This window comes from Taurulus bubalis (assembly GCF_910589615.1).
Source record: "Taurulus bubalis genome assembly, chromosome: 16".
Classification (NCBI taxonomy): Eukaryota; Metazoa; Chordata; class Actinopteri; order Perciformes; family Cottidae; genus Taurulus; species Taurulus bubalis.
Genome location: NC_136604.1, coordinates 12869891 through 12897857, shown reverse-complemented (window position 1 = coordinate 12897857; position 27967 = coordinate 12869891). Strand labels below are relative to the sequence as shown.

The 27967-nt window shown below is 42.2% G+C and overlaps 1 protein-coding gene across 1 annotated transcript; it reads right to left on the bottom strand.

Moving 5' to 3' along the window:
- Positions 1–512: 512 nt before the first annotated feature.
- Positions 513–27967, bottom strand: LOC306748442 (uncharacterized protein). Its single transcript, XM_079231611.1, is given in 23 exon segments — positions 513–1129; positions 1769–1924; positions 2651–2764; positions 3000–3131; positions 5954–6130; positions 6637–6754; positions 6943–7128; positions 7408–7597; positions 8921–9090; positions 9441–9859; positions 10056–10128; positions 13890–14020; positions 14201–14353; positions 15573–15683; positions 16410–16541; positions 18380–18556; positions 20050–20167; positions 20658–20843; positions 20985–21174; positions 22336–22480; positions 22484–22505; positions 24529–24962; positions 27931–27967. Coding segments are annotated over 22 exon segments (3624 nt in total). The 5' UTR covers positions 24915–24962; positions 27931–27967; the 3' UTR covers positions 513–991.

The window sequence follows — 27967 nt, the reverse complement described above, 5'->3', positions numbered from 1 at the left end:
TAAGCTTTGAAATAAAACATAATAAGTAATTTATCTAAAAACATAATGTTAAATAAACATAGTTGATGAAGATAATATAAATAATAAAGAAAATATGATTTGATTAAGTCTGCTAAAGATGCATATAATTTAAAGAGCACAGAATAGAGGCAAGTACGCTATGTTGTAAAAAAAAAAAAAAACTAAATTACCAATGTCATGTCATTTTACTTTAAAGTTAAATTTGCATTGCAAAATGTCTTCTTTCAAAGCCGAACGGAAGACGACTAGAGTTCCTCCTGTTATCAGTAGTTGGGTGATTAAGTTGAACAGCTACTAGGTACTTGCATAATGTCTGTGATCCACAGCTTTTTCTAAGCCACCAAGAGTACAAAGCAATCAAAAGTCCTAAAAAGGTTCCGACCAAAATACCTGAAGATTTGTCCCACTTTCTCTCAACAAAGAGAGAACAGAGGGAAAGATAGAAATTTGCAGAGAGGAGCGTTGGCCCCCTCTAGAGGCAAAGACGCAAACATTTAAAAATGCTTCACAATGTGCAAGCGCATTTAGACAGATGTACACACGTTTCAGTGTTTGCATAAAGCAAGTGAGCTAAACGGATCTCAAAGATCGGGCCAGTACTGGAGTGGGTAATTGTCAAACAGGAAAAATGTCAGCATGTACAATTGTGCAGGTTCTCAATAATCCTCCTTGATTACAAAAACAATACAAATTTCACTAGGCTCCTGTCTCCCAGCAACAGCATCCAAGAAAAATGATTCCCATATATATATTTTCAAAGCTCTTCAGAAAGTACATTTCATACATAATTTCCTATTGGTCCATTATATCCAGCTCGCACAAAAATGTGCAAATGTTGAATTTTGGAAGAGAGCATGGACGCTTCCCCCTTTGAGCTTCGTTCAGGGCACGGGAAATATATCCAGCATCCACCCACATCCCTCCTCAGGATATCAGCCCTGAATGAAAAATATACTCTCGTTCGATACCGTTATATTCTCTCCTCAAAGTACCACTTTTGGAGGAGGCTGTCAGAGCAGGGCTGGAGTGAGGGGGCTGGCGTCCCGTTGTCCGTCTTGTCGACCGCCTGAACACACTTCTGGCTCAACGTGTGGAGCAGGCTCCCATCCTGAAAACAGTCAGGAGCAGAACGTGCATTATAAAGAAATATGGGTGATGAAATACGAAAAATAGGGTTTGGTTAGTTAAAAAAGTAGGAGTATAATATATTATATTTATCAGATTTAAATCATGATTAATCATCTTAACTGTTTTAAGAACACAAAAGCTTCCTATTGCAACACAGATATTCTGCACAGTGCGGTTTAGCCACTAAAGTGGACACTAGATTGTGCGAGTAGCCAGCCTGCTAGAGCTCCGTCATTTACAGTTTATAGTTATAATACCAGCCTTACTTTTGCTCACCAACTGTGGAGTAGCTCAGCTATGTACATGGCATGACTTTGACTGTAGCATGAATTTGATTTTGGCGCTGGAGGGGAAGTCGTGATTCTATTCTCTCAGCTTCAATCCAGTTATAACACTTAAAAGGTTGACATCATTATTGTATGAATTTAAAAGGAAATAATTTTGCAGATTGTACAGTGCATTCTAATTGATTAGGCAATTATAAATATGTTGCCAAAAGCCGACTTAACGATGCGATTTTAATTTTTATCCTCACATATTTATATTTCACTTGTATGAGGAGAAGGAAACAGAAGGGACACAACTGCCTCTTTGGTTAAATCTGGATTGACCTCCTTACCTCTCTGAGGACAAACTTCTGGTCTGCAGGTAGAGGTTGTCCTCGTTTTCTACACAGCTGGAGATCCAGGTAGCCGCTGATGTTGTCGCCCACAACGCATCCAGCTGGTACCCTTGTGTTGTAGCGGATCTCACCGTCCGTGGAGAATTCAAAGAACTGCGGGAAGACGGAAGAGCTCTAAATCTTTGCATGCAAATTGCGTAATGTCAAACAAACACTCAACTCCCTTTTTCAATGAAAACTTTAAATATCACTTGTTTTTTTCTGATGAAGAAAAAGAGTAAAGGACAGATCATGATTTAAGCATGTGTCTCAAGAGGCAAGTTTTCACTTCAAATCAACTGATGGACACACAACAAGTACTGCTGGAGCGTCTACCCACAGAGAAGACATCCGTGTGTGTCCACAGAGGGCTGCTGCAATAACAAAGGCACATTTCAGAGTGCTTCCTGGACTACCATCAACCACAGAGGAAAAGGGTGTTGGGAAAAGCACTATCCTTTGTATCAACAAGGCCATTGTTCAGCCTGGAATAGGAAAACTAGACCACTATTCCCAGATTTGTACGTCTACAAACCCTTGTGGTTTACTGTGAAATAAGATGGCTGTGTTACTTTGAGAGTCCAGCAGCTATTGATAATAATACTTACTTAGCTAAATAGAAAACATACCTCATGCCGTGTTTTCCCATATACATTGATATGTGTTTAAGGGGAAACATAACACTTAAAAGTTTACAAGTAAAACTGAGACGAATACATTTCTCAATGCTAGCATTAAGACATTTTAATGTCCATTACATTCAAGCAGACAGAAGTGACTTTATACAAGACATCAGGAAACATTTTAAAGCTATTGGCCTGAAAGACTGAAGTCCATTACCTGGTTCTGACCCATGCCATGACACGAGTACAGGATGACCCTTTGGCCCACCACTCTGTTTTCATCTGTAGGGTTGTAGTCAAAGCAGTAGTTGTTCTTGCCCCGGTTCTTCAGCTATAATGAGCACAAAGTCAGACACGTCAAAAAATCTTTTCAGATACTGATCAAATAGAGATTACAGAAGCCGTATGTGGGTTAGGAAATCCATGCCAAAGGTAATCTTATTGTAAATATCACACGTTTATTATTTGCCTCTCAACTACACTGCTCAGCTTGATTCAATCCAACTGGTGAGAATGATTAAATTCATACTCTAATTAAAACCTGACGATCAGTGATGTGTTCTCACCATTCCATACATGCCTGGCTGATCATCTGGGATGTGAATATCGGGGTAAATATTATCCAGATACCACCTGAAGCTCTTACAGCCCAGCTTCTCTCGAAGCTTCTTTCGCTCGGTCACGTCTCCAAAGGCCTCCTAGAAACAAAGACCACAAAGGACAGTTCCATCGCATTATAGTACCTCCATCTTTCTGCCATAATAACCTGAGATCCTGAACTATAGTATGTAGAACTGTAATATGGATGTAACATGACACCTTAAGAGCATTAAGAGCGTGTGCTCCTGATGCAGTCAGTGTCAGGCCCAGATAGCACGGTTCAGTGCTGAAATGGTACACAATAGCACCATCTATAGTTGTTCCTTCACTCGACATGATTACATTCCTGATAACACCTGGAATCAGTGTGGTTTTGCAGGACGTAACAGTGCATGCTTTGGCGCGCTCCGTTACTGTCTCCGTTCGCATGAATGCAGAAAAATCCTGAACTATTTGGGTTCAATAAAAATGAGCGGCAATTTATGGGCTTCAGTTTTATTTCTAAAGCTTGAGAAATTATACAAATTAGCTGAATGACACACACATACAATATGAGATCAGTTTATTTGATGTGTGTCAAGTATGAAGGCATACAGAATATGTTGTTCATGTTTTCCTATAATTTGTATATTTGGTTTCACACTTTCACACGCAAGATACTACTTTGATATCAGAATACTAAGTAGATGTGGTTGTAATTTAGTCCATCTAAATGTCAATAGTGTCAGTGTTAAGATGGTCAATTTAAGGTAAAGGTCATCTGAAAATCTGCAGGGTAGTCTTGTCACGGTTGCAGCCATGCCAGCAGTATAGGGAGCAAAATTATAACTGCATCTTTTGTAAAAGGATTATCACAAAAAATGTAAAAACTCCTCTCTGTTCGTTACAATTAAGCATGAGGTCTCCTGTAAGCCAACGCCTCTGGGTGAAATAACAAGTTTTGATGGGAGACCCATCAAACCAGATCAAGACAATCAACGTGCATCTGTGTGTTCATGTCAGCTTATGCATGGTTGTGTGCTTATGTAAATGGATTCGTGCATACATAGTTACAGTTACACCCACACACCACGGTGATCAAGACGGGTGATTTACAATGCAGCGACGCAGGATGATGGATGTTGGTGGTTTGCCCAAACAGAGCTTTAATTGGCACTTTATCAATTTATTAGCTCAAGAGACAGATTCCCGAAGGAGAGAGTCCATTGTTACTGTAATGGGAAGGACCAGTAAGGACCATCAGAGAACACAGCAACCGCTAGTGCGGGTCAACGTAATAGTGTTTAGCAGTCCGATGACAATCCAGTTTATGGATCAGTAAGGGGACACTGAAGAAACTTAAGTAGCAGCTAGAAGCTAATCTGATTTACACAAGAGGCCAATTAGGGGACACTAAAGCGACAGTAGGGAAACAATACACGCTGACAGAGTCACTCTTTTGTCCGAGTCCGCTGTTGCATTTTTAATCTTGTTTGTTTTAGATATCACACATGCGTATTATTTATTAAGCAAGAGGTTAAAACATAACTCACACGGACTGACAGGTGACTCATTAACTCAATTTGAGTGGAATTATTAAAATAAGCCATTAATATATGCTGAGACTGACTCAAGTTATCTACACTGCAAAAACAGCCCTTCTAGAAAGAAGCAAAACATTCTTATATTCAATCAAATCATCCTATATCAAAGCAAAAAAAACTTACCCCATTGGCAGATTTTTTTACTTAACAAGATTTCTTAAAAAAAAGAAAAAAAAAAAAAGAAGAAAAAGTAAGGCATACTTTCCTAAAATTAGATAATTTTTCGAATCAAAACATGCTTAACAAGATTAATATTCTTTTTGGGCAAAACACATGACTTATTTTCTTGATACAAGGCTTTTTTTACTTTCTTGAAATTCCTTTTTTGCAGTGTAGATTGTGGGCTTGGAACCAACCAATTTAGTCCTACCAGACCAAGCACTAATTTACACAAAAAAACATCTTGCTGCTGGATTTAAACTTTAGCAGAGGAAGTCCATTGATCCTGAAGGGTGTGTGTTGCCGCTAGCTCCAAGAGATTAAGTAGGAATATGCAAAGAATATCTTGAGAAATGACTGTTCAAATTTACAACAGGGATTAAAAATGTCTTTACGGGTTCAACAAAATCAGCACCCGGGTGTCTGGAATTCATAAACTATTGGAAATGCCAGAGGAACAAGCTTTTTGAACCTGGTTTAATGTAATATATTGCATCGTATGAATGAGCATGCTACTACCCACTGGGAGCGGCAGTGTTTGTTTGGAGGCTCTGGTGTATTGGGTTCGCCAAGCCACAGCGAGGTTGGCAGGGCTACCTCCTCTCAGGGAGATGAGCGCCACCTGATCTGTGTTTAGAAAGCTTCTCCTCTTAACTACACTGCCACACAACTACACTGCCGCTTCCCCTCAAACAAACACACACACACACACACACACACACACACACACAAAAGCAGGGCAGGATGGGTTAGCACTGCTCTCACCCTGTCAAGGACAGATGGGTGACACCCGCTGGCACCGAGTGGCACGGAAAGGTGGTAATCACACACCGGAACGCCCTCACACCCCTGTCACCTTGGGTGTCTCCCACTCATGTATCGCAAGTGTCACTTTATCAGGGGAGCTTTTACACCACAGCGGGAGTGCAGAGGTTGTGTGCGTGTGTGTGTGTAGTTTGTGAAGACATGTTAATTTGAGCAGGTGTGGGACTGCGAGTGTGTACAATGGTGGAATCCAGTGATTACTCAATCTAACACATTATAACTATATACATACCGTCTTCCAAAATAATGCATAAAGGAAACCAATCATTCAGACATTAATATGCTGCAACGCTTGCTTAAATAATCTGTTGTATTTGATAGCATTAGCGCATACACCATCTGTGCAGACTCACCAGTCGTGCGTGGGGGTTTCGATGGTAGTAGATCTCTTTGTACTCATCCATCCAGACCTCAGCGGCTCTCACGCTGTTTGCCAGAGCTTTGCTCCGCGAGTAAGGGGCCTTTTTAGGGAACACATGACCCACATGGGAGCATGGGTGGATCTCGAGGCTGCCCCCACACTGCCAAATCTAAGAGACACCAACAACATCACCACGAGGATTTGGTTAGACTCTCAGCTGTGAATCAATCCCTCAACACAAAGCACAGCCTTGTTGTGAGGAACTTGGAAACAGAAAAGCGTTTTGTTGTTGAAGGGACATTTTTTTGGCTCCTTCCCTTTGGGAAATTACAAATTTAAGTATTAGAATATTTGGCCTGAGTTATAATTCTTTCAGGATGGCTTTCACAGAGAATGAGGAGTCTCTGTAAATGTAAACCAGATCTGGGTGCCTTTTTAAAACCGTGCGTTGTGCTGCTAAAATGTGCATTTTTCATGTCAATATGGAGACAGTGTATGAATTGTACCTATTTTGCTTCCAGCTTTACACATGCAGAATACGTGTAACACACACACACACACACACACACACACACACACACACACACACACACACACACACACACACACACACACACACACACACACACACACACACACACACACACACACACACACACACACACACTTTCTTACCCTGAAAGAGAATTCCAGGTTCTCTCCTCCCCACACCTCCATCCCTGTGTCGTATGTCCCCAGGTAATGGAAGTAGTTCTTGCTCACAGCAAACAGACCACCTGCCATAGTAGGAGACCTGAGGAGAAAAAAACCATCAGACGATAATTCCCCTGCATTTTTTAATTATGAATCACCTGGATGAGACAAGTGACGTTAATACTTTAATACAGTCTGGCAGTAGAGGTACAAGTATTGAGCCTATTCTGTTAAGTTATCATTGAAAAGTGTTCACGTGTGATTGTTTTCTCAACAGGTTCCACACACCTGATGACATCAGTGGCCGAGTGACGGCGTTTCTGTTCATAATCTGGGACAGAGTGCCAGGTAAAGACCAACCGCCAATCAAATCCCCCAATCTGGGGTTCGCCAGCGTTCCCTAAATACTGGAAGGTGTTCCAGTCGATCACGTCGATAACAGGACACACCACAGCCGATGGCTCCTCCTTGATCCTGGAGAAGAAATTAGAGAAAAGCTGTTGACAGGGAGAAGCAGTGCTTCTTGATCCTCTCAGATGCCCATGTCAATTTTAAGTGCTGCCCTTTCTCTACAGAGAGCCCCATGACTATGCATGCGGAGTCAGACGCATACCAGCTCCCCTTCAGCTGGCTGGTGGAGATTCAGAGATTCAATCTGTGAAACTGCAGTTGTGCTAAAAGACAGTCTTTCAAACCTCATTGACAAAATACTAAAGAGAATGAGTCCATTTTCCTGCAGAGGGTGTTTCTAACCTGTGGAGGAGGGGCTCCAACCAGCCCTCATGACACTCGCAGTGACAGTCCAGGAAGGTCAGCACGTCACCCGTGGTAATAGACGCCCCTAGCAACCGTGCCCGCACCAACCCCTCCCTCTTGGTGGCCCGGATCAGATGCACCTTCCTCAAACCTGAGATGTACTTCTCCAGTGGCTCCTTCAGATGAGCTTCAGGAAATCAAGTACAAAATAAGAAAATAAACACGTTTTGTGTGTGTGTGTGTGTGTGTGTGTGTGTGTGTGTGTGTGTGTGTGTGTGTGTGTGTGTGTGTGTGTGTGTGTGTGTGTGTGTGTGCGTGCGCATTGCCAGCTGTACGCGTTGCCAGCTGGTAAACCTGATTAAGAAAGAAAGGTAAATAGTGCTTTAAAGTTTTTATTGATATTAACATTCTTTAAATATTGACTTTTATTTTTTAAAGAGAACACAGACTTGCCATAAAGCTTTCAAATGTTTCTTAAGTGTAATTAATCAAGTTAATTTTCACATAATTTCCCATTCAACATCACAAGGACAGTACTCAATACTGGGGAGTCCGATTGTGGAGTACTAACTGGTACTTACTTCTTTTCTTATTCTTATTGCCATGTAAAGGTATTTTCATATTATCTCAGGTGAATGTTTCTTTGTTGAGTTTGTATTTACCTTTTCTCTGACCTTTCCTTTTATAAAAGTGTGTGTTTCATACATAATAATTACATTCAGATCATCCATCTGTGGGTGGATACCGTCAGCACTTTATATACGCTGTATTGATGACTCAGAGAGTTTGTATGTTGATTTATTGGGATAGGATACAAACACATCTGTACAAATCTATTCCAATGTTTTCCTGTAAAAATGTGATTGTGAATAGTGTTCGGCCTCTACGCCTCCTCCTCAAGTGAAACAGTCTGAAGGACAGGAGGAAAGGCAAGCATTGCTTGACCCGCATGGGCGTGAGCCAAACCGCTTCAGAACCACTCATTTCCTTACACGAGAATTCCTCTTTAGGTCATTTGCATCCAGCCACAGAGTTCTTCTCTTTTTTTTTTTTTAATCATGAGTCTGATTAGTAGCACTGTGCTTGAAACTATTTACCACACATCCAATTTACCATCCATGCAATTTACATGTATACTGTGCAAAATTATTATCACATAATTTTGCAAGAGGTTTTTGAATCTGTATATGGAAGACAACAAATTGCCCAGACATGTGACATTGAGATCCGTGTTCAGGCATCTGAATGCAAATAAAATATCCCTTTATCTTACACTCACCACCTGTCACCAACTGTCACCACCTTCCTGTGTCTCTGTTTGACATTTCTAATTGCCACTGTGCTCCTTCCTGCTCCCAAATAGACAAACCAGTTCTTGCCACATGTCTTTGTGCCTCATTGTGTACCTCATTGTGAGCCTCTGAAACCTGTCTGTCCTCTCTGACTGTCAATCAGCCAACCTGCCCGCCCACAGACCCCTCTGCCTGTCCATCAGTCTGTGCTTGTGTACCTCTATCGCTGTAGTCGTCCACCAGCACCAACTCTCTCAGCAGGATGTCGGGCGACGTCTCCAGCACACTGTGGACCGTCCTCAGCAGGGTGGACCAGGCCTCGTTGTAGAAGGCGATGACCACGGAGGTGGTGGGCAGCGACCGGTAGTCATACCTCAGCTCTCTGCAACTGCGATGTCGAGAAAATGTGCATGTTAGTGGGCAGATTAAAATGGAGGAGGTGAACGTTTGGTAACTGCTTTATTAAAGACTACACCCTGGTATTCATATCAAACACAGTGGCCTGGAGCTCAAGCTTATTGCCAAAGTAAATATACTCAATCAACTCATGTAGATATGGCGAGCAGCAGTTATTCCCCAACAACAAATACTCATTAACGAACTACAATGGCAGTTAGGGAACTGTATTGTTTGGCTGTTCTTGTCATTCATAGTGCAGAGCTTTCTCTTGAGCTCCAATAGTGTGTGTTAATAGTGTTTCTTTTGCACAATGACTGACACACTCAACGAGGAACTTACAGCGGGTTCCATCTCTCCGGCAGCTTCCGGTGTAACGACAGTTTATCACTGACATAAGTGTTGATCTGATGTTTTTTGATGCTTTCCTCCTCTTTCCTCCTCTCCTCTTCCTTCAGGTTTAGTTTGACGGCTCTCCCCATCTCCCCCAAGGCATGCGCATCCGAGGGCGGCCTCTCGTACACGGGTTTCTTGAGCTCCTCATTGCCCACCTCTCGCTCTCTGGGGGCCTCTCGTCGATTCGTCGCGCTCACGTCCCCCGAGTTGTGTCTGGAAAAGATCAGGTATCCCACCAAAGTGACGCCAAAGAGGAAAAAAAGCAATTTAGGTCGATTCCTTCTTCCGCACTTTGCCATCGTGTCGCTTCCTTCCTTCCTTCGGTGCAGAAACTCATGCCGCGAGGAGCCGCACTCCGCTGACACCTAACGTTACTGCCCGAATGACGTGAACCCGTTGTGTTTCACCGGCCTCGTCCCGTTTCCGTTTGACGACTTCAAGTTTAGTCCACATTCCTTTAGGCGCAGAATGTGACTTTCTTTGAAGTCAAGTCTCCTTCCGGCTCTTAGAGGTGTCCATGGACTGGACCGCAGAGTTGTTGGTGACTTGTGGAGCGGAAACCTTGAAGTTTTTCTGCTGACAGACGTTGGGAGTAGGACACTCCTCCCCCTCCTCCACTCCGCTCAACGGTGCGCTGGAGAAATGTGAAGGGATTAACAAACTTGGATTAAACTAACTAGTTGTCACATGGGATTAGCTGCCTAACCTGCGGGCTCCCACTGAGGACAAATCCAGGTGACGTCAAAAACTTTGGCTACACTTGTTCTTAGTTTTCGTTGAGGACATTCAATGTTACAATTAAACAAATACGTTGAGATGAGTGTCCGACGCCTCCTACCTCGATAAATACTTTAGGATTACCAAACTGTAATCAAGCAGAAGTGTGTCTCGCGGCTCCTTGAACTTGAATTACGTTAAACCCGTCATCAAGTGAGTGGCGTTCGCAACGACGTTTCCGGTTAAGGAATTTCAAAGTAAAGTTCTGCACAGCAAGCAAAATGCAGCAATACGACCTGGTTCTGAAGCCATGACAAAAGAGACGGAGACAAATGCTAAGTCATTTATTACAAATAATGAGATGGCAATCAACCCCAAAACAACTCAGTAAACGATGGGATGTGATCATCAGTAAAAATCTGTGGTGTGGGTGGTCGTCTGTATGGTGTGAGAAATATATGTTGCATGGATGATGATCAATCCTAAAGGCACATTAGAGGCATCTATTACATGTTAATTTAAATATAATTAGAAAAATTATTTATATATATTTATTATATTATTTTATTGTGGTCCTCGGAATGCAACGCACTTTTATTTTGAACGAAAAACAGTAGAACAGGAAGTGTAATAGATTAGCTCCTGTAACTTGATAAAGTTGAAAGTTACCAGCGGCAGGTAAATCTTTTTTTACCTTGGGAGGGAGGGTATTATGGCCTGACATATTTAATAATTAATCACGAACACACACTTTGAGCTGATGTTCCAATGAGTGTTTTCTCAAAAATCAAAAACACAGAGTTGGTTTATTAAACATGTATTAAACATAAGTGGGCCATATCATTTGAACCGCTATTAATCTGGTCCAGTCTTTACAATGATAAAATAAGGCACATTTTGATATACCCCCAAGTACCACTCTGCATCCTCTTCACTGACCCTGGGAGAACCCAGTACCCAAACCTGGAAATCATTTACCTTGGTGGTCATATTTATTATGCAGCCAGTTGTCACACATGAAACTGATATCAAAACTCTTGACACCAAAGATGAAATATGACACAAAATGTATGGTTGTTAAATAATTAAGGCCAGATCGAGGTAATTTGAGTGGCATAATGTTTGATCGAGTACTCATGTTGTGAAAACAAAGAGACACGGGAAGGCAACAAGTCAGCCGTGGTAATATATCACGGTAGACTGGGCCTGTCATGTCTGTCAGAGACAGATTATGAATGTTGATGCATGAGGGCGTTTTCATTCAGGACCAGATGATGGAAAACATTGTCCACGCAACAGATATTTGGTGCAAACATATTGTGAAAATGAAACAATGGCGAGCTGCATTTGCACCTTTTAGGTTAGGTATGATCCTCTCTTAGTCAGATAGATGGAGTCAGACGTTTTTCAGATTTTATGTTAGAGAAACCTCAGAGCTGGAGGAATCAGGAAGATTAACTTAATGCAGCAGGCCACAGGAGGAAAGCTGCAGCAGCATCAAGAGGATACAGTACAGTTACCAGACTATTTATAGCATGAATGCACATCTGTGCGGTGTGATTCTGTGCATATCCGGCTAAATATAACAAACAATAGGTCCTAAATAATCAAGGGCAGAATAAACTAACCGTATGTTTAATAAACAGTACATTGTTGCTTACACTGACTCATCACTACCTGAACCCGTGGACAGAAAATATTGTGGATAATATGCAACTAAAACATGACTGTGACCATTCGGTCTCACTGGTTTCCACCTTCACCAATTTGAAATCCCCTCCTGACCATGACTGTGAAGCCAGTGAAAGGACTATGGGCTGCCTTCAGTAGTCAGTGTAATTGACTTTTCTACCAGTAGGTGGTGCCAAATGACTGAATACTGAAATCCCTGTCTGAGTGGACCGAGCACTGGGATGCTGTGGCAGATTTTCAGGAAATGCCAGTCTTTAGAAAATGAACACATGTGAATATTGTCGTTCAAGCTTCCACACAATGAAAAGGTGCAGGTAAAGAACCTGCTGCAGCGTAGTTTTCTTTTGCTGTGTGTGGCATCGCTTGCACCAGCAAACAATATACAAGATGTTGCTGTCGATTTACTGAGTTGAGATAAAAACAAAGAAAATGACACTGTGCATCTGTGGTTAGTTTCTTTTAATTCTCTCAATCATTCAAATAGCTTTTATCATCATTGAAACATCCATCCCATTGCAGTCACCCTCTTCTTCATATCAAATAATCATTATCACCATCCCTTTTGCTTTATCAGTAGTTTAAAAAAAAGGTGCTTTACGATAGCACTGTCCCACTTTGGTCCCTTAAAACAAACATTATTTACAAAAGTAACACAAAACAGGTGTCATCGTACATGTGTATCTACTATCTCCATTGACGAGTAGGAATATTTCATTTTCATAATTCCAAAGGACCACAGACGCCAAACATTGCTCAGCGATAAGCAGTCTTCGAAAAATTCAGCTGCAATTCAACCAACATTTCAACAACAGTGACAATACATCTCTTGGTCATTGAATCCCAGTAGAAAGGCCAAGAGGTCTTCAGTGGCAAAATAACTAAAACAATGGATGCTTCTTCAAGTACGGTTTACACACAGGAGTCCTAACAAAACAGTCAAGCACTGCCACGTTGAACGAATTCATTAAAAATGTCTCTCCCTTTTAGGGTTTTGTGTTAAATAAAATCAAGGGCATGAAACTAGTGCTGTTTTAGTGTTTAGCATTCAAACACATTTCTAAATACATTTGACATTCTCTGGCACATTTCATCTTGGTAGAAAACAGTTTGTTTTTTAAGAGTGACAACCTTTTAAGGCACAGTGACAGATGAGTTTAGAGGGTATCCTTAATTTTACACAACAGGGAAGAATATATTAAAACATTCCTGTCAACTCGCTAAGCCCAACGGGCCCAATTGCTCTTAGTACAAATGCTTAATGAATGCTTCAAGTCTTGTTCGGGCAGCATTCTACCATGAAACTGGCTCCACAGACATGAAACAGACTTAAGAAGCAGTCTAGTATGACCGCAGCGCTCTCTCCCCGCTTCCCCCTCACATGATAGAGCAGGAAGAAGCTGGTTTGTGGCAAAATGCTGCGCACCTCACATTCCTGGCACGCCTTTTCATGAGCAGCTCATCTTTTTTTTGACAACTTCACAAACAAACATGATTATTTAACAATAATAATTCATCTTAATTGCACATAACGGGAACATTTTGTAGTGCAGCGTGATTTTGCGTGTCGTTTTCTCGAAAAATGCTTCAATCTCCTTGAAAGGCACTTCTTCATGTGCTGGACAGTCAAATCAGTTTCACTGCTTTCAAGTTGTTGCGTTAGAGACAGTGATGGCACTAGAGATGTGCCCTTGACTCCATTTTGGTTGCAGAGGCACTTGGATGAAGTAACACGAATGTAAAAGTCTCTAGTTCAGCCAGTCTCCTTAAGAAGACCAAATAAACCTTGCCTTGCAATTCTCATTCATTCTTCCACGATCTGCACTTATTCAGTCATTCAAAGGGGTACAAAAGCTCTGTATTGGGAGATTCCTTGGCTTAAAGTGACTGTTTCACCACCTTCCCGCTGGAAGACATCCCCTGTAGTAATTGCACTATGGTAAACGAAGGCCACTTGAGGTTCCCTGCTACTTTCCTACTTCCTCCTACTACCACTCAAACTTCCACTGCTGGTTTTGGTCTCCTGGGGTGCACCGCCTCATCTGGGTATCTGTTCGGCCCTCTGGTGTGCGGTAGGATGTCACACACAAGTCTGAGTGAGGGTGGTGGATGGTGCCGTCCTGACAGGTTCGAAAGAGAACTTTTAGATTAGAGGAAGGATACGATTGTGTGTGAACTTTAGTCGTGAGGAATAATGGGTACTTGTGTGTGTGTGTGTGTGTGTGTGTGTGTGTGTGTGTGTGTGTGTGTGTGTGTGTGTGTGTGTGTGTGTGTGTGTGTGTGTGTGTGTGTACCCCTACCGATCTGAAGTTCCAGGTTGTACTGGGAGGTATGAGCTCCCCATCCCCAGGGCAGTGCCTCATACTCATGGAGGTCTGTCCTTCAATTACTTCAGCACACAGCTCTGTCACCGAGTTGAAGCGGATCTCCCCTTGAGTTGTGTATTCAAAGTACTGGAGCAGAAGAAATACTGTGGTTATTTCCTCTGCACATACAGCATGAACATGTGTGTAATTATGTTTCTTTGCCATGAAACCCAACTGCAAAAACCGCAGTGACTGAGAGAAAAGCTCCGCCTCCTTTCAAATTGTTTTGGTCCACACTCTCTTTCTACTTTAATCTCTCTTTTTGTTGTATTAGGAAAGTCTTTCAGCAGCACAATAATGCAGTCTGGCATGTTTTTTCCGACCAGGATTACAGGATTCTTTCCTCTTATGTTGCTGTGGGATCAAGTCCTCAGTAAACCAGCATTGCATGGCGTGTCTGCGTGCCTGTCAAGGCGTCTCATCAGTGAAGACGGGGCCTTGGCCCTCTCAATCAACCAGACGTGAACACAGACCCAACTCTCCCCTCTCCAGTGACACTTCAACATCCTGGCCATGCAACGCTCCCTGGGCTTCCCATTAAAGGGTCAAGTAATCAATCTTCCCCCATCCTTCTCTTTACATCTCATACATCTTTCAGGTGCAACAGGGCCCATACTGGTAGCTCCTAATAAAAGACTCACTCAGGGGCCCGTGTCTGGCTTTAAACTTATTTACTCAGGCTGTGCCATTGATTCAGCCGACGAGGCTCATGTATCTTTTAAATGGAACGTGGTTCTTATGTGGGTCAGCGAATGAGGAGCAGTAGGGAGGCGATGAAGGGCCTTCAAGGCTTTTGTTTCAGCGGGGAGCCATCCAAACATTGATTTTCAGTCACACATAATGCTCTTTGTGACTGGGGACACCTGATGCAGCCCATCAGCGGGGTAATCAGAGATATGAAGCAGGTTGGAGATTCACAGAGAGAAGCCCTGCCTATTGTCTGACTCCAACATTAAATATACATTCTCACAGACAAATAATCTGCTGCTTGCTAAACTATCCACCACTGGAGTTGGCAGGCATTCGGTTTGAAAGTACATGTGATTCAATCGCCCAACATTGGGGTCTATGTGGGTACAATTCCATACTCTTTCCTTTCATTAAATCCAAGTCATGTTGGACCCACCAGCAGACAACAAGTTTCTTTTGTGAATCAATTGTGGCAGCTCCTTTTAGGGGTTACAAGAGAGCGTTGACATTTCAAGACACACCTCCCACTGGGCCACGAGATTGTGACAAGAGGGAATATGTGCATGAGAGGGAGGGAGAGAGACGAGGTAAACAAGGCGTGAAATGCCTAATGTACCTGGTTGCCTCCCTGGCCGTGGCAGCCAAACAGAGAAAGGTGGGCACCTGTGGGATTGTGCTCTGGGGAGTTGTAGTCCAGACACTCAGAGGGTATTCCTGTGCTTCGCACCTGCAGGAGAAGAACAATACATAGCAATTAAAATTAAAATGATGTGGTTTATTGATGTGAGCAGTTTCTCTAGTTGGTTGTATTTCCTTACAGGCAGGTGTGAGGTCACGCACAGAACCGCACCACTCAAGGTGCTAGAATCAGTCCTCTGATTAAATTAACCAAATTATCACTTTGACACACACACACACAAATCAATATGAAATAGACCCGTTTTTACCTTTCTCTTGTTTTGAGGAAGTGCCATAGTTTCAGATTACGTCACTGAGTTTCGGTGTTATTGTCGGCCATACAAATGGTTGATAACAATACCATTCCAAATATTTGAGCAATGCCCTGGTCGAATGGAATAGGTGACCTCACAGCTGTCAAGGTGAATCAAGAGGCAACATGGCGGATTTTTGAATGGACAATGGAATAGTCCACCAGATGTCTTTTTATGTTTTTTTTAATGGTCTTGAGCCCGGTCCAAATGGTATTCAAAGCTCTTTGTCCGAGTGCAGCCTTCTCCCTTTCAACGGGATTTTCCCATGTCCTGCTCCAACCTAACACCCAGTTTCAGACTCATCGTCAAAGGAACAAGGAAAGCAGAATACAACTGCAGTGCCATTTCTTTTTGACTTCAGTAACTACGTAGGCTGATCTAGGATCAGTATGAATGAATCACTCGTGCTGCACTTCGATGGTAACAAGACAAATAATGGAATACTGATAGCAGACACTCACAGCCCCATGCCAGCCCTTTCTGTCCTCAGGAACATGCAGTTCCGGGTAGATATTCTTCAGATACCAGTCAAAGCTGTTGCATTTCAGCCTCTCCCTCAGCAGCAGCCGGTCTGAGACATCCCCATAGGTTTCCTGGAAAGTAAGCACACAATGAATAAGTCATCTTTCACAGGCATGAAAGGATACCGAAGGTTATTTAGAGCAGAGACAACATAATGTGACCTACCCTTCGATTTGATTAATTATAACACACACACACACACACACACACACACACTGTTTGTTTGTGGCACATGTGGCTTTTTCTGGTGGGTTTGAATCCGCTAAGATCACACCAGAAAAGTAAATATTTACATCCTGGATATGTCCTGTACACCAGGACATTAACTAGCAACATCAAATAGCTGTGTTTGTTGAGCTAGGGAACTCCTTAAGGGATTCAAAGTCCAGAGCAATCAAACACCTTCCACCTTTACGCTGCAGAGTGCAGAATGTAACTACGGATGCACTATTTCAGTCGCTAACTTTTCATTACAAGATCAGAATACACAGAAAATGTTGCTGGGATAAACAAATGGAGGAACTCAGTTTCTCAAACAAACACATGTGAATCCTTTGTGTAACTGTATTCTCCATAAATAAATACAAATCTTGGATACAAATATTCATAGAATAAAAAATGATGTTCTTGTGAAAACAAGCAGGTACAGTATCTAAGAACCTCATCTAGTGTTACATCTGGAGGACACAGTCAAGTGGCCATCCACATGTTTGAACATCTTTAAAAAAAACTAAAGGTGCTTCATGAAAGATGGCTCTGCAGTCTGTTAACATATTAATATACTTACAGCTGGTGATCTGGTCTGGCTGTGTTCAAACACTGCCTCTGACCAAGTAACATATTGTTTGATCAAAGATCCCCAACATCAATAATGTACTTTTTTTCAGACTGGTGAAACTGAGGGTCATGAATTGTTGATGGTGCCCAATGCTCAGAACCTGAGAGGCACACGCACACTCGTGCACGCCCTCTCACACAAATATGTGAGTCAGACAGACAGCGTTTCATCATTTGTTGACACCTAGACAGGTGAATCATGTATAAAACATCTAAACCTAACATATGGTTACTAAATCCATTTTACATTTTTTTGCGATTGTTGACACACTTGTTTCAAAACTCTACCCACAAGTCAAATAAGACCCTCAACAATCCTTTATCAAAATGAAATGTTTGCATCAAAATGCACACATGCACCATTTAAATGACTCTTTCAAAGCAGCAGCACACTGCTGTATTTAGTGCTTTGTACACCTTTCTTTGAAAGATGGTTCCAGGACAGTAAATGTACTCACAAAACAAAGAAAAGTAGAATTACAGTAATCAATACAGTATGTTACTGTAAATGCACTGAAACAAAGATAATTACAGTGCAATGGTAAACATAGAAATAGTACTGGAAGGGGTGGTGGATGGTTTTGGAGACTGCATGCTGTCACGGTCTGACCACATCACCAAATCACCATTATCACCACACCCACATCACAAGCAATGTCATCCCTGGTCGCTTTCTTCTTATCCTTGTCCCCCTCTTCCTCCTCTCCCTAAATTGGGCATTCATTCTCAATCGTGTTAGTCTCATGGAAGAAAAAGTGTGTAGTGTGTTGCAAAGTGCAAAGCAGAAAATGTGTTTGGACTTCTGGTGCATTTGTTTAATTCATGTTTACAAAAGTTAAGGTTTAGATACTTTTGGGTAAGCAATCGCAAAAAACTTTAACACGGTGCTGCTAGGTGTAGCATGGCATCGCAAAACAAGTCACGAACAAGACAGAGCTCAGCGACACGACAATTTATGTTTCCCTATATGATTCAGAGAGTATTTTTAGGTCAGCTTCTTGCTTTCCTCACAACTTGTCTAGCTAGACAGACTGTTTATAAACGTGGTTCCTTTAATTCGTAACCGTCCTACCTTTTTGGCTGGGGGATTCCTGTTGTAGAAGTGCTGTTTATAAGAGTCCATCCAAACCTCTGCAGCTCGTACGGTATTCTGGAGGAAGTTGGGCCGTGCATAAGGGGCCTTTTTAGGGAACACATGGCCCACATGAGAGCAGGGGTGAACCTCCAGGCTTCCCCCGCACTGCCACACCTGGGAAGGTTAAACACATAGCACGCAATAATGAGCTCATCTTTTTCCTTTAACATCATAACCTTCATGGAAAATTAATCATATATTGTGTGGTTAAATAATCCCCCAGAGCGGTTTTATCAAACCCTTTTATTCAGTATATGTTTATATACCCACTACAACATAAAATATCAATAAATAGAGAATAATGGAAGCCAATAACTGTTACAGATACCAGCACATATTGTACGCATTGTTCATTTTTCCACATGGGTTCTTACAATAAAGTACACAGAGAGAACCAGCGGTTACACAGATCATTGACCAAGTACAACATTGTCTATTGTACACCATGTGTGATATGAACTGATAACTAGTGAACTTTGGCACTTCCATTTACCACTGTGTACTTTGTCTGCCATTCAAGTTTGAGTTACCTGCCAATAAACCTGCAGGTAATTTGTAAATAGTACGTTTGTGCACTAGTTCTGCCAGATGGGTGTTGATTGTTGTGACTGATGCAATGCTAGACATCCTCTCTGAATGCCAAACACAGCTTTTTACCTTCATCCCCACTCAGTGTTCTTGAGTCAAGAGGCTGCCTTTTAAAAACAGCTTGGATTTATGCTTTCAATTAGCATTGTATAAATGCTTGATCATCCACCATGAAAAATAAAAAGGAAAAAAACGACACCTTTAAAGTATGAAAGATTGTTAACGTTGTATTTCCTAATACTTGAAGCTATGGGCTATGTTCCAATCAAATAAAGCTAAATCATTATTATATATCCATAGCCAAACAGCCAATACATGACAGTCCCTTCCATCTTAATTCACTGGGCATTTTGCCCCACCCCATTTCTTTTTAAATTTGCAATAAGGGTTGAAAACCAATTCACTAAACATAAATTATGTATGGCAAAAAGTCCCAGCGAGAGGAATTTTTATTTCCACATGCATAACACATCACTCAGGGGAACAGTCCATTCGTCTTCACACTGAAACCCCATACACACTATAAATCATGCACACACAATTTACATTGCCTACCTTTGGCTCCAGCTACAAACTCACACACACACACGCCTACAATCTGGGTCAATTTGATTGACGCAAACAAGTGCAAAGCGACACAAACTTCACAACAAGGTATCAGACAATAACAGGGTGCCGTTCCAGGCGGCTGACTATGATCTCTGACTCCAACTACCCACCGACTGTCAGCTCTTAGATGGATGATCAATGGATCAAAGGCAATACCCGATGAAAAAAGAGATCCTGATCAATCTCATTGATGTTTCTTTCTACTCTTTGTCACAGTAACAAACAGGCGGAGTCAATGGATGTTCTGTCTGTGAGTAAGACATTTTGGTAAGAAAGCAACCTAGATTAGTCACTGTTTCCACACTTCTTTTTCTTTTTTTAAAGCCATACTCCGGTCTCATATCGCTATGTGGCACCGCGACGGTAAAGTAGTGACTCTGTGGTTCTCACTGAGGGAGAATAGAACTCACCCTGAAGGAGAGCTCCAGGTTTTCTCCTCCCCACACCTCCATGCCCGTGTCATATGTGCCCAGAAGCTCAAAGTAGGCCTTGCTCACAGCAAACAAACCACCTGCCATTGTCGGAGACCTGGTAGAAACAGTGAAAATAAGGTGACGGTATCATGGTCATTTTCAATCATCCCTTCTGTTCCACAGAAGTTATTTAGTCCTTTTTTTAACCCAACGCTAATTTAGTTACGCAACTGTCTAATACACCACCTTAAGAAGCCTTTAACTACACCTGAGCTAATAATCACTCTGTCCACACATCTCATAATTGCTCAATGCAGCAATACCTTTCTTCCAAACAAGATTTTGTGTGAAGTTGCTCTTTAAAAGAAGCAGCTGCCACAAAGGCAAGGTGAACTATAAATTGATAAAAAAAAAAAGGCTATGGGATGCACGAGCGTTAACCTCGTTTCCGATAGTGTGTTTTCAGTGTGAGCTTGTGAAAATGTAGAATGTAATACAGTATTATAACACTTACGGTTACAAATTAGCAGTGAAAGGTGTATTACATGTCAATCTCATGAAGTGATCTCCATGAGATCAGATCTAGTGACGTATCATACTGTCACCTGATGGGGTCAATGCGAGACTTGCGCCTCTCGCGTTCCCTTTCGGGGACCGCGTGCCACTGGAAGGTGAGTCTCCAGTCAAACCCTCCGATCATCGGCTCATCTGTTTGCATGTAAAACTCAAAGGTGTTCCAGTCAATGGTGTCGATCACAGGGCACACAATGGTACTGGCGTCCTCACCAATCCTATCCATAGCATGTAGAAAACATATATGTCTGGTTTAGTATTTGGTTTTCGATTTGAGTTTTACTTTCCATTCATGGAGAGTTTCTACAAAAACAAAAGATTTCCAGAAAGCTCCCATTCATCCAATCTGGTGAACCCACCTTTCCAGCAGAGGTTCAATCCAACCAGGGACACACTCACAGTGGCAATCCAGAAATGTCAGAACATCACCTGTAGCAGACGTGGCCCCAATGAGACGCGCCCGGACCAGACCCTCCCTTTTGTTGGTGCGGATGAGCCGCACGCGTTCCAGATTACTGAGGTAGTCAGCGAGTTGGGATTTCAGGTAGCCTGTTTTTTTTTTTTTTACAACAAACACACACATAATCATCATTTGTAACATTCAAATGATAATATTCCCTGTCCTACATTTAACTTCTTTTACCGGAGAGAAACACAGCTACTGCCAAACCAGCGGCTTATTAACTTGTTACGGCCAATTTAACCGGGGTCAAAGGCTGCAGAACGGGGTGATATTGATCTCACGCTCTTGTAGCAATACTAGCGAGTCCTTCTTAATTACGCATTCATCTTGTGAGTCGAATCATTTCATTCATTACATTAAAGCATTTGCTGATTGAATTACTACTACAAATACTTTCCCAGCAAGAAAAACGTATCAGGTGAGTGGCCTTAACACACCTTTTATGGTCTGTCAGTCTGCAGTAGGCGTTCTGGTCGGGGACTGGCATGTCTAGTATTCCATTCGGTCAGGGCAGTGAGAGGAGAGGAAATGATGTCATGGCAGCTCAGTGCACACTGAAGTAATCATTATGGCGTAATGTCTCCGATATACACCGACTAGACTAGCTGGGACCGAATACTAATTCCATTAAGACAGAGGGACAGAAAGCTACTCCTATATCCAGCTTCTGAGACCAAAGCACAGAAAAGCTAGTAAGCAGGCCTTTGAGATGAACCAATTTCAATGTTCAAGACTGAAGAATGATATGCAATACTTCTTGTTTTGCCTTTGTGCCCTTCAATTTAAAATAAAATGACACACACACACACACACACACACACACACACACACACACACACACACACACACACACACACACACACACACACACACACACACACACACACACACACACACACACACACACACATTTTATCATTGTTAACAAATATGTGTCCAGACGAGTTTCTCAGGGTGTTTGTGCAATTGCTTTCAGATTTTATCCAGAGTAATTATCTATTCACCGCTATATAGATATAGAGAATCTTGTTTCTATATATAGCACAGTCCTGCTTAACTCGTTCTCTTTTACGCTGTCAATGGGAAGAAAGCACAAATGAGGTTTGGATTTTCTGCCTTACTTCACTAGCAGGCCGTCAGTCCTCTTTGCTGCTGAGCTTAAAAGAGTTATTTTTCGGCCCATTTTATTTTTACCGACAGAAAAAAAGAAAGACGATTTGTTCATTTATCAATGTAGAGTGTCAGACCTCTGTCACTGTAGTCATCAATGAGGATGATCTCTTTCAACAGGATGGCAGGCGTGCTCTCCAGCACACTGTGAACGGTCCTCAGCAGGGTGGACCAGGCCTCGTTGTAGAAAGCGATAATCACAGAGGTTGTGGGTAAACGCCGTTATTCAAACTTCTTACTTCGGCATCTGAGGTATGTTTGGGTGTGTGGGTGGGGTGGGGGAAGAGACAGAGTTGACTTAAGCAACAGTACACATGTATGGTACGAATGTATAGCAAAGTAAACATAGCAGCATCCTAAAGGAACTCATACAAGCAAGCTTTTTTTTTCTTCTTTTTCACATGGCTAGAGCAGCTTCAGCAAGTATTGTGGCAGGGGGATGTATCTGGTCTTAATCCAGATGGCAGTCATTAAAACAATAAAGAGGCTCAGAAATATGGATGGGGGTGGGGAGGAGGGTGTCACACCAGTGAGCAACATACCACAGCACTGCTCTGGGGGAGAACACAGAAACTTGAGCAAACAAGAGACGAAAAGAGCAGAGCAGAGAGAGAGGGGACAAGGGGCAACACTGGATGGGAATGAAAGGGAAAAACTGTCAGCTAATAACTTGAGGGGAAAGAGCACAAAAGAAGACATGGGGGAGAGAAAAACACGAGAAAGAGAAACCGTTATCTTCAGTGAGCTTTATTATTATGCATACTCTGCAAATAACACAGAGAGAGTCTCACCACTGTCCCAGGCTGAACGACTTTTGTAGCCGGAGGCTAAATCCACAACTACGGCACTGCTGGAAGTCGGTTAGGATTAGAACAAATGTGTCTGGGCATTAGTTGCGACCAATCAAATAAGCTGTTAATAAGCAAGAGTTTCATGCCACAAATTCTGCTCCCAGGATGGGAACTCTTGTAATTATGGAGTAGGTGCAGTACTGCCACGAGCGTATACACACACCGCCTCAAAATAAATGAGACAAGCGTTACACATTTGCTTACATTGTTGCTCAGCACGAAGTTAAACAGAAACAGTAGCACTTTTGGGACAGCTTGACGGGTCCACAAATCTTTATGCATAAAAGCCCGAAATGACTAATTGGCAGATCATTCACACCTCAGCTACATGTTTATGGTTACAAAATGTGTTATTCCTCACAATACTTAAGCAAAACTAGCTGACATATCATCCACAAAACAAGTCTGTAAGATAACGAAGAGAATATGTCCATGTTTTGAGTCATGCTCCTCCATCACGGTATGAGCAGCCACTAAAACTGCACACCACTCCTTCCCTGCTAACTCATTCCTTACAGTGTCTTTTCAAATGTGCACATGTCAAAACTGTCACTGCCCATGCAGGTACCCATCATGCATATCTACATACCTACAGTGCAGTGAATCTGTTTTAAGATCTCCACAAATTGCTGCAACAGAATGTGATGATGCTGGAGCGGCGATAAAGATCTCTCTAGTTTGAATGTTATCTTTGCATTAGCACACTCTTTGACTTTCACCCCCCTGCAGCTTCCTCAGCCCAGTAAGAAGATTAAAGCATCTTTTCAGACTACCTTTGGATATGCTGGCGTCTCGCTGGTAAAACGGTTTATTCCTGTTTCCCCGCAGCAAGATTAATTTCTCCGGGTCTGTCGTTTTAATTCCAATTTAGAAGATTTAGCATGACACTTAAGTAGAAAATATATCCTAAGGACTGCTAAAGAGAATATAAGCTTAACTGGGACACTCCAGTCATATAAAACATCGACATGACTTTTACATGTATGATGGTTCTCTCCACACAGACAGACACCACATCTGGTAAAGGCAAAAAGAGAAACTATTATTAAAAGGCATCATTCTTTGTGTGTCATCACACAGATAATAGCTGTGGACAACAATTCTGGATGGAAAAATCCATTCATGCAGGGAGCTGTTTACACCAGCTTCAATAAGCCCTGCAATGCATCCCGAGAGCTTTCATCGTTGTTTCTAACTGTCAGTGGAAAACTGATCCCAGTAAAGAGCTCAATTTAATCTCCATTGACTAACATATCCCTGACACAGTGGTAGCATATCAGCCCCATGCAGCTTTCAAGGCCAGAGACAAATATATGCCAGAATAGCAAAGAAAATGCCAAGCAATAAAAGAGGAATTAGTAATTTTCAAGAAAACTATTTCAGTGAACTTGGTTTCTGGTGTCTTTTTGCTCTACTCACTCATTCATCCTGTGGTCCTGGATGTGCCGATGGAGGGAAATCTTATCACTGATATAGATATTGATAGCATAGCGCTCCACACTGTCCAGTTCCTGTTTCTTTTCGTCAGGGCTGAGGTTGAGGTGCGTGGCCCGACCCAGCTCCCCCGGAGCATTATGGTCTGGTGATGGCTTCACGTAGAGGGGCCTTGCCAGCTGCCCATTCGCTCCGGTCTCCTCTATGGAGAGCTGTCTCTCCAGAACTTTCTGGCCCTCGTCTTGTTCCTCCGCAGAGGAAGAGGAGGGGAACGAGGAGCGCGCTAACAGAAGGTAGCCCAGCCATAGCACCCAGAGCAGGAAGCCAGCCTTGGCCAGCACACCAAGTTTTCGAGAGCAACGCCCCCTCATGATGGAAAGTCCAGGGAGGCAGCGTGACTAGCTGAGCTTCATGGAGCTCTGGAGAACAGAAAGAGACACTGAATGAAATCAAAAACATGATCATTAAGGTTTTTTACAATATGTAAGAAACATAAAACGGAGGGGGAAGGAAAAGTGTAGGTATTGTGAGAAATATCGATACATAGCTCCAAGTTACTACCACTGACAGGAGGAGATTTACAAGATTGAACTCTGTAATCAAAGCTCTTTCCATTAGAAAAGTGGCAAACCCATTCACAGTAAAGTGGGTTACTCACCTAGACACTTCCTCTAAATGTGCAAGTGCCCCGAGGACACAGCTCCAGTAGAGCAGACTAGTAGCAATCAACACCAACATCATAAATATAATTGCATGCTCAGGGCTGCATTAAGATGCTCATCAAATACAAATCGCAAAGATGTAAGAGGCTAAATCATGCCTTACCATACAGTAATGTGCTGAATAAATTGAGTATGCGACGCATTCAAATGAGAGATGAGTTAACTTGATGAACTTTATTACAGCGGTGCAGTTTTAGTCACACTGCATCACAGTAATCATAAATAAGGAAGTGTGCTGCTGCACATCAGCACCATTACCAGGAAAACCGTAAAAATGGAAACCACAAGACCATATCAGATGTTTCCCCACCGAAATGTATCACTTTTAGATACAGCTAAAAAAGTATCTGGAAAATAATGTTGTTGCCTTGATAAATCACACATGTTGATATAGTCCACACAACAATCTGTTATACAGCATTCCAGCTCTTATAGCATAAACCAGAGTGATAATAATGAAACAGTCAAGTCTGAGCGTGCCTTTTGTTTACAATAAGATTAAGATTCAGCCATTTTGAAAGGTTTCTCTTTTCATCATTTTCATTCCACTGAGTTAAAAAAAGAAATAGTAAGACAAAAATCTGGGTAGAATATCTGGGCATGGATGAACCCCTTGTTTGCTGAATTATAGGATTAGCCTGGGTTTCTTAGGTACACAAAAACTGAAATTTAGACGTGTGTGTCTGACAGATCAGCTTAGCACACCATGGTTTAAACCAGGGTTGCGGTAAAAACACACCACTTAGCCATGTTGACACTGAACTGAATGTAATCACATAATTGTGTTGCGTTAATATTAGATCAGGGTGCAATTTACAACATTGCCAGAGACAATACCAAAGCGGGCCTGCACACAGATACACACACACACACACACCAACTGTGCTTTCTCTTCCTCACACCAGAGCACAATGATTTCCTAACTCTGCAAAACAATGGTTAATTCTGAGAACAGTGAGGCTTTAGGCAGCAATAGAGAAAACAGTCAAATAAAGGTGCTGTGTGAAAGTCTATAGATCCATGGTACAGAATCAGAGGAAACTCAATTTCTACTGCAAGTCCTTCAAGGCAGCAGCACAGCCCTTTCACTCCAGCCTGGGCCCTGGCCAGAAGACTCGGGAGTCCTCCTGAGTTTACAAAATGGAGACGCCGGAGGACAAAACCTCCTTTTAGTGGCTATCCATCACACCTTCCACTCTCTCTGAATCCGATAGCCTTACTTGGGAGCCGTTTGGAATGAGCCGTAGGGGGACAGAGGCCTACAATTCAGCTTAAATCCTCCTCCACTTCTTTTTTTCCTCTTTCTAAGAGGAAATTAAACAAAAAGAAGAAGAAAAAAAATAGTGGGCAAAGGGTTGATATTTGCATTTAGATTTGCAATCTGTGATCTAGTTTCGCCCGGTCACGCTAAGAGGACTTTAAAAAGAGAGCGTGATGGAAAAAGATGGGTCAACTATCAATATTCAGAGGAAGCAAACCAGGCTTGATGTTGGAAGCACTTGATTCGCATGTCAGGTTAACTATGTGTCACATGAGAGAGACCTCAGTGCTCTCCATAGTTAATGTGGAATGAACATCACGCTGTCAAGAGGCATGGCTCATTTCCACACCTATAAATCAACAGGGAAGGACAAATATCCAGTGGAACAGGTCCCAGCAGCTGAAAAGAAGAGCTACAATCCTCACTAACTGGTTGACCCTCTTCAGTTTGTAAAAGTGTGGTAACACAGGATCACCGACTCCTCTCCACAACACAAACATCTCTTTGTTGCTTACATTATCTGTACACAATACTGACAGCAACGTGTTTTAAAGGAGCCAAGCTGTGATGAGGGATGACGGGCTTTATTTAAAAGCTGGATAGAGTTGTGTGTTTTCATCCCAATGTCTCTGACACACTTCCAACACAATCCAAACAGACTTGAACTGTGCTATAAAACAGAGAGCTTTGACAAATGCTCTTTTATCTTCTCATCTCTTGAGCAGATGGGATGACAGAAAAAAACAAATGCTCCACTTAAAGGCAAAAGTAAAAGTCGACGTCTGGCATATTTACAGTGAATTAAATGTCAGCCTATGGCTTTCTGTGGCCTCGTGATCTAACTTTTATCTGAAGAAGATTATCTTTTCGGGTTCATAAAAAAAAAAAAAAAAAAAAAAACAGGTGTGAGGAGGAAAAGAGGAGATTCAAGAGAGTGTGTGAGACCCTATCACGAGGAGAGCTGCAGTCAAAACAACTGCAGTTCAGCAACAGGTCCCCTCGCACATTAAAGATAACCAATGTGAAGAGCACACTTCTCATCGCTCTGAAACACATCAGCCCAGCCGGGACTATGCAGAATAATGACATCTCAACTTTTCAAAGGGGGATCTGCGACAATCTGTGACAACAACACAAATAAAAGCTGCCATTAGCTAACGCTAAATAATCCTCCCTTGTAGTTTTTTAACGACAGTATTTACTTCGTTGTGACCACAGAGCACCGACTAACCGATTGTGATTTACCGGTAAACAAGCAAGGAAGTCAAGTTATTGACACCGCCAACAAACAAACAAACAAACAACACTTTGAACACAACGTACTCGACAGTTGACGTTACAAAAGCACGTTCCAACACTATCTAAAGAAAGAGGTTAATGTGAGCTAGTTAGAGTTTACGTTACCTTCAGGACTAGTTACATGTCTCGGAGGTTGCGATGG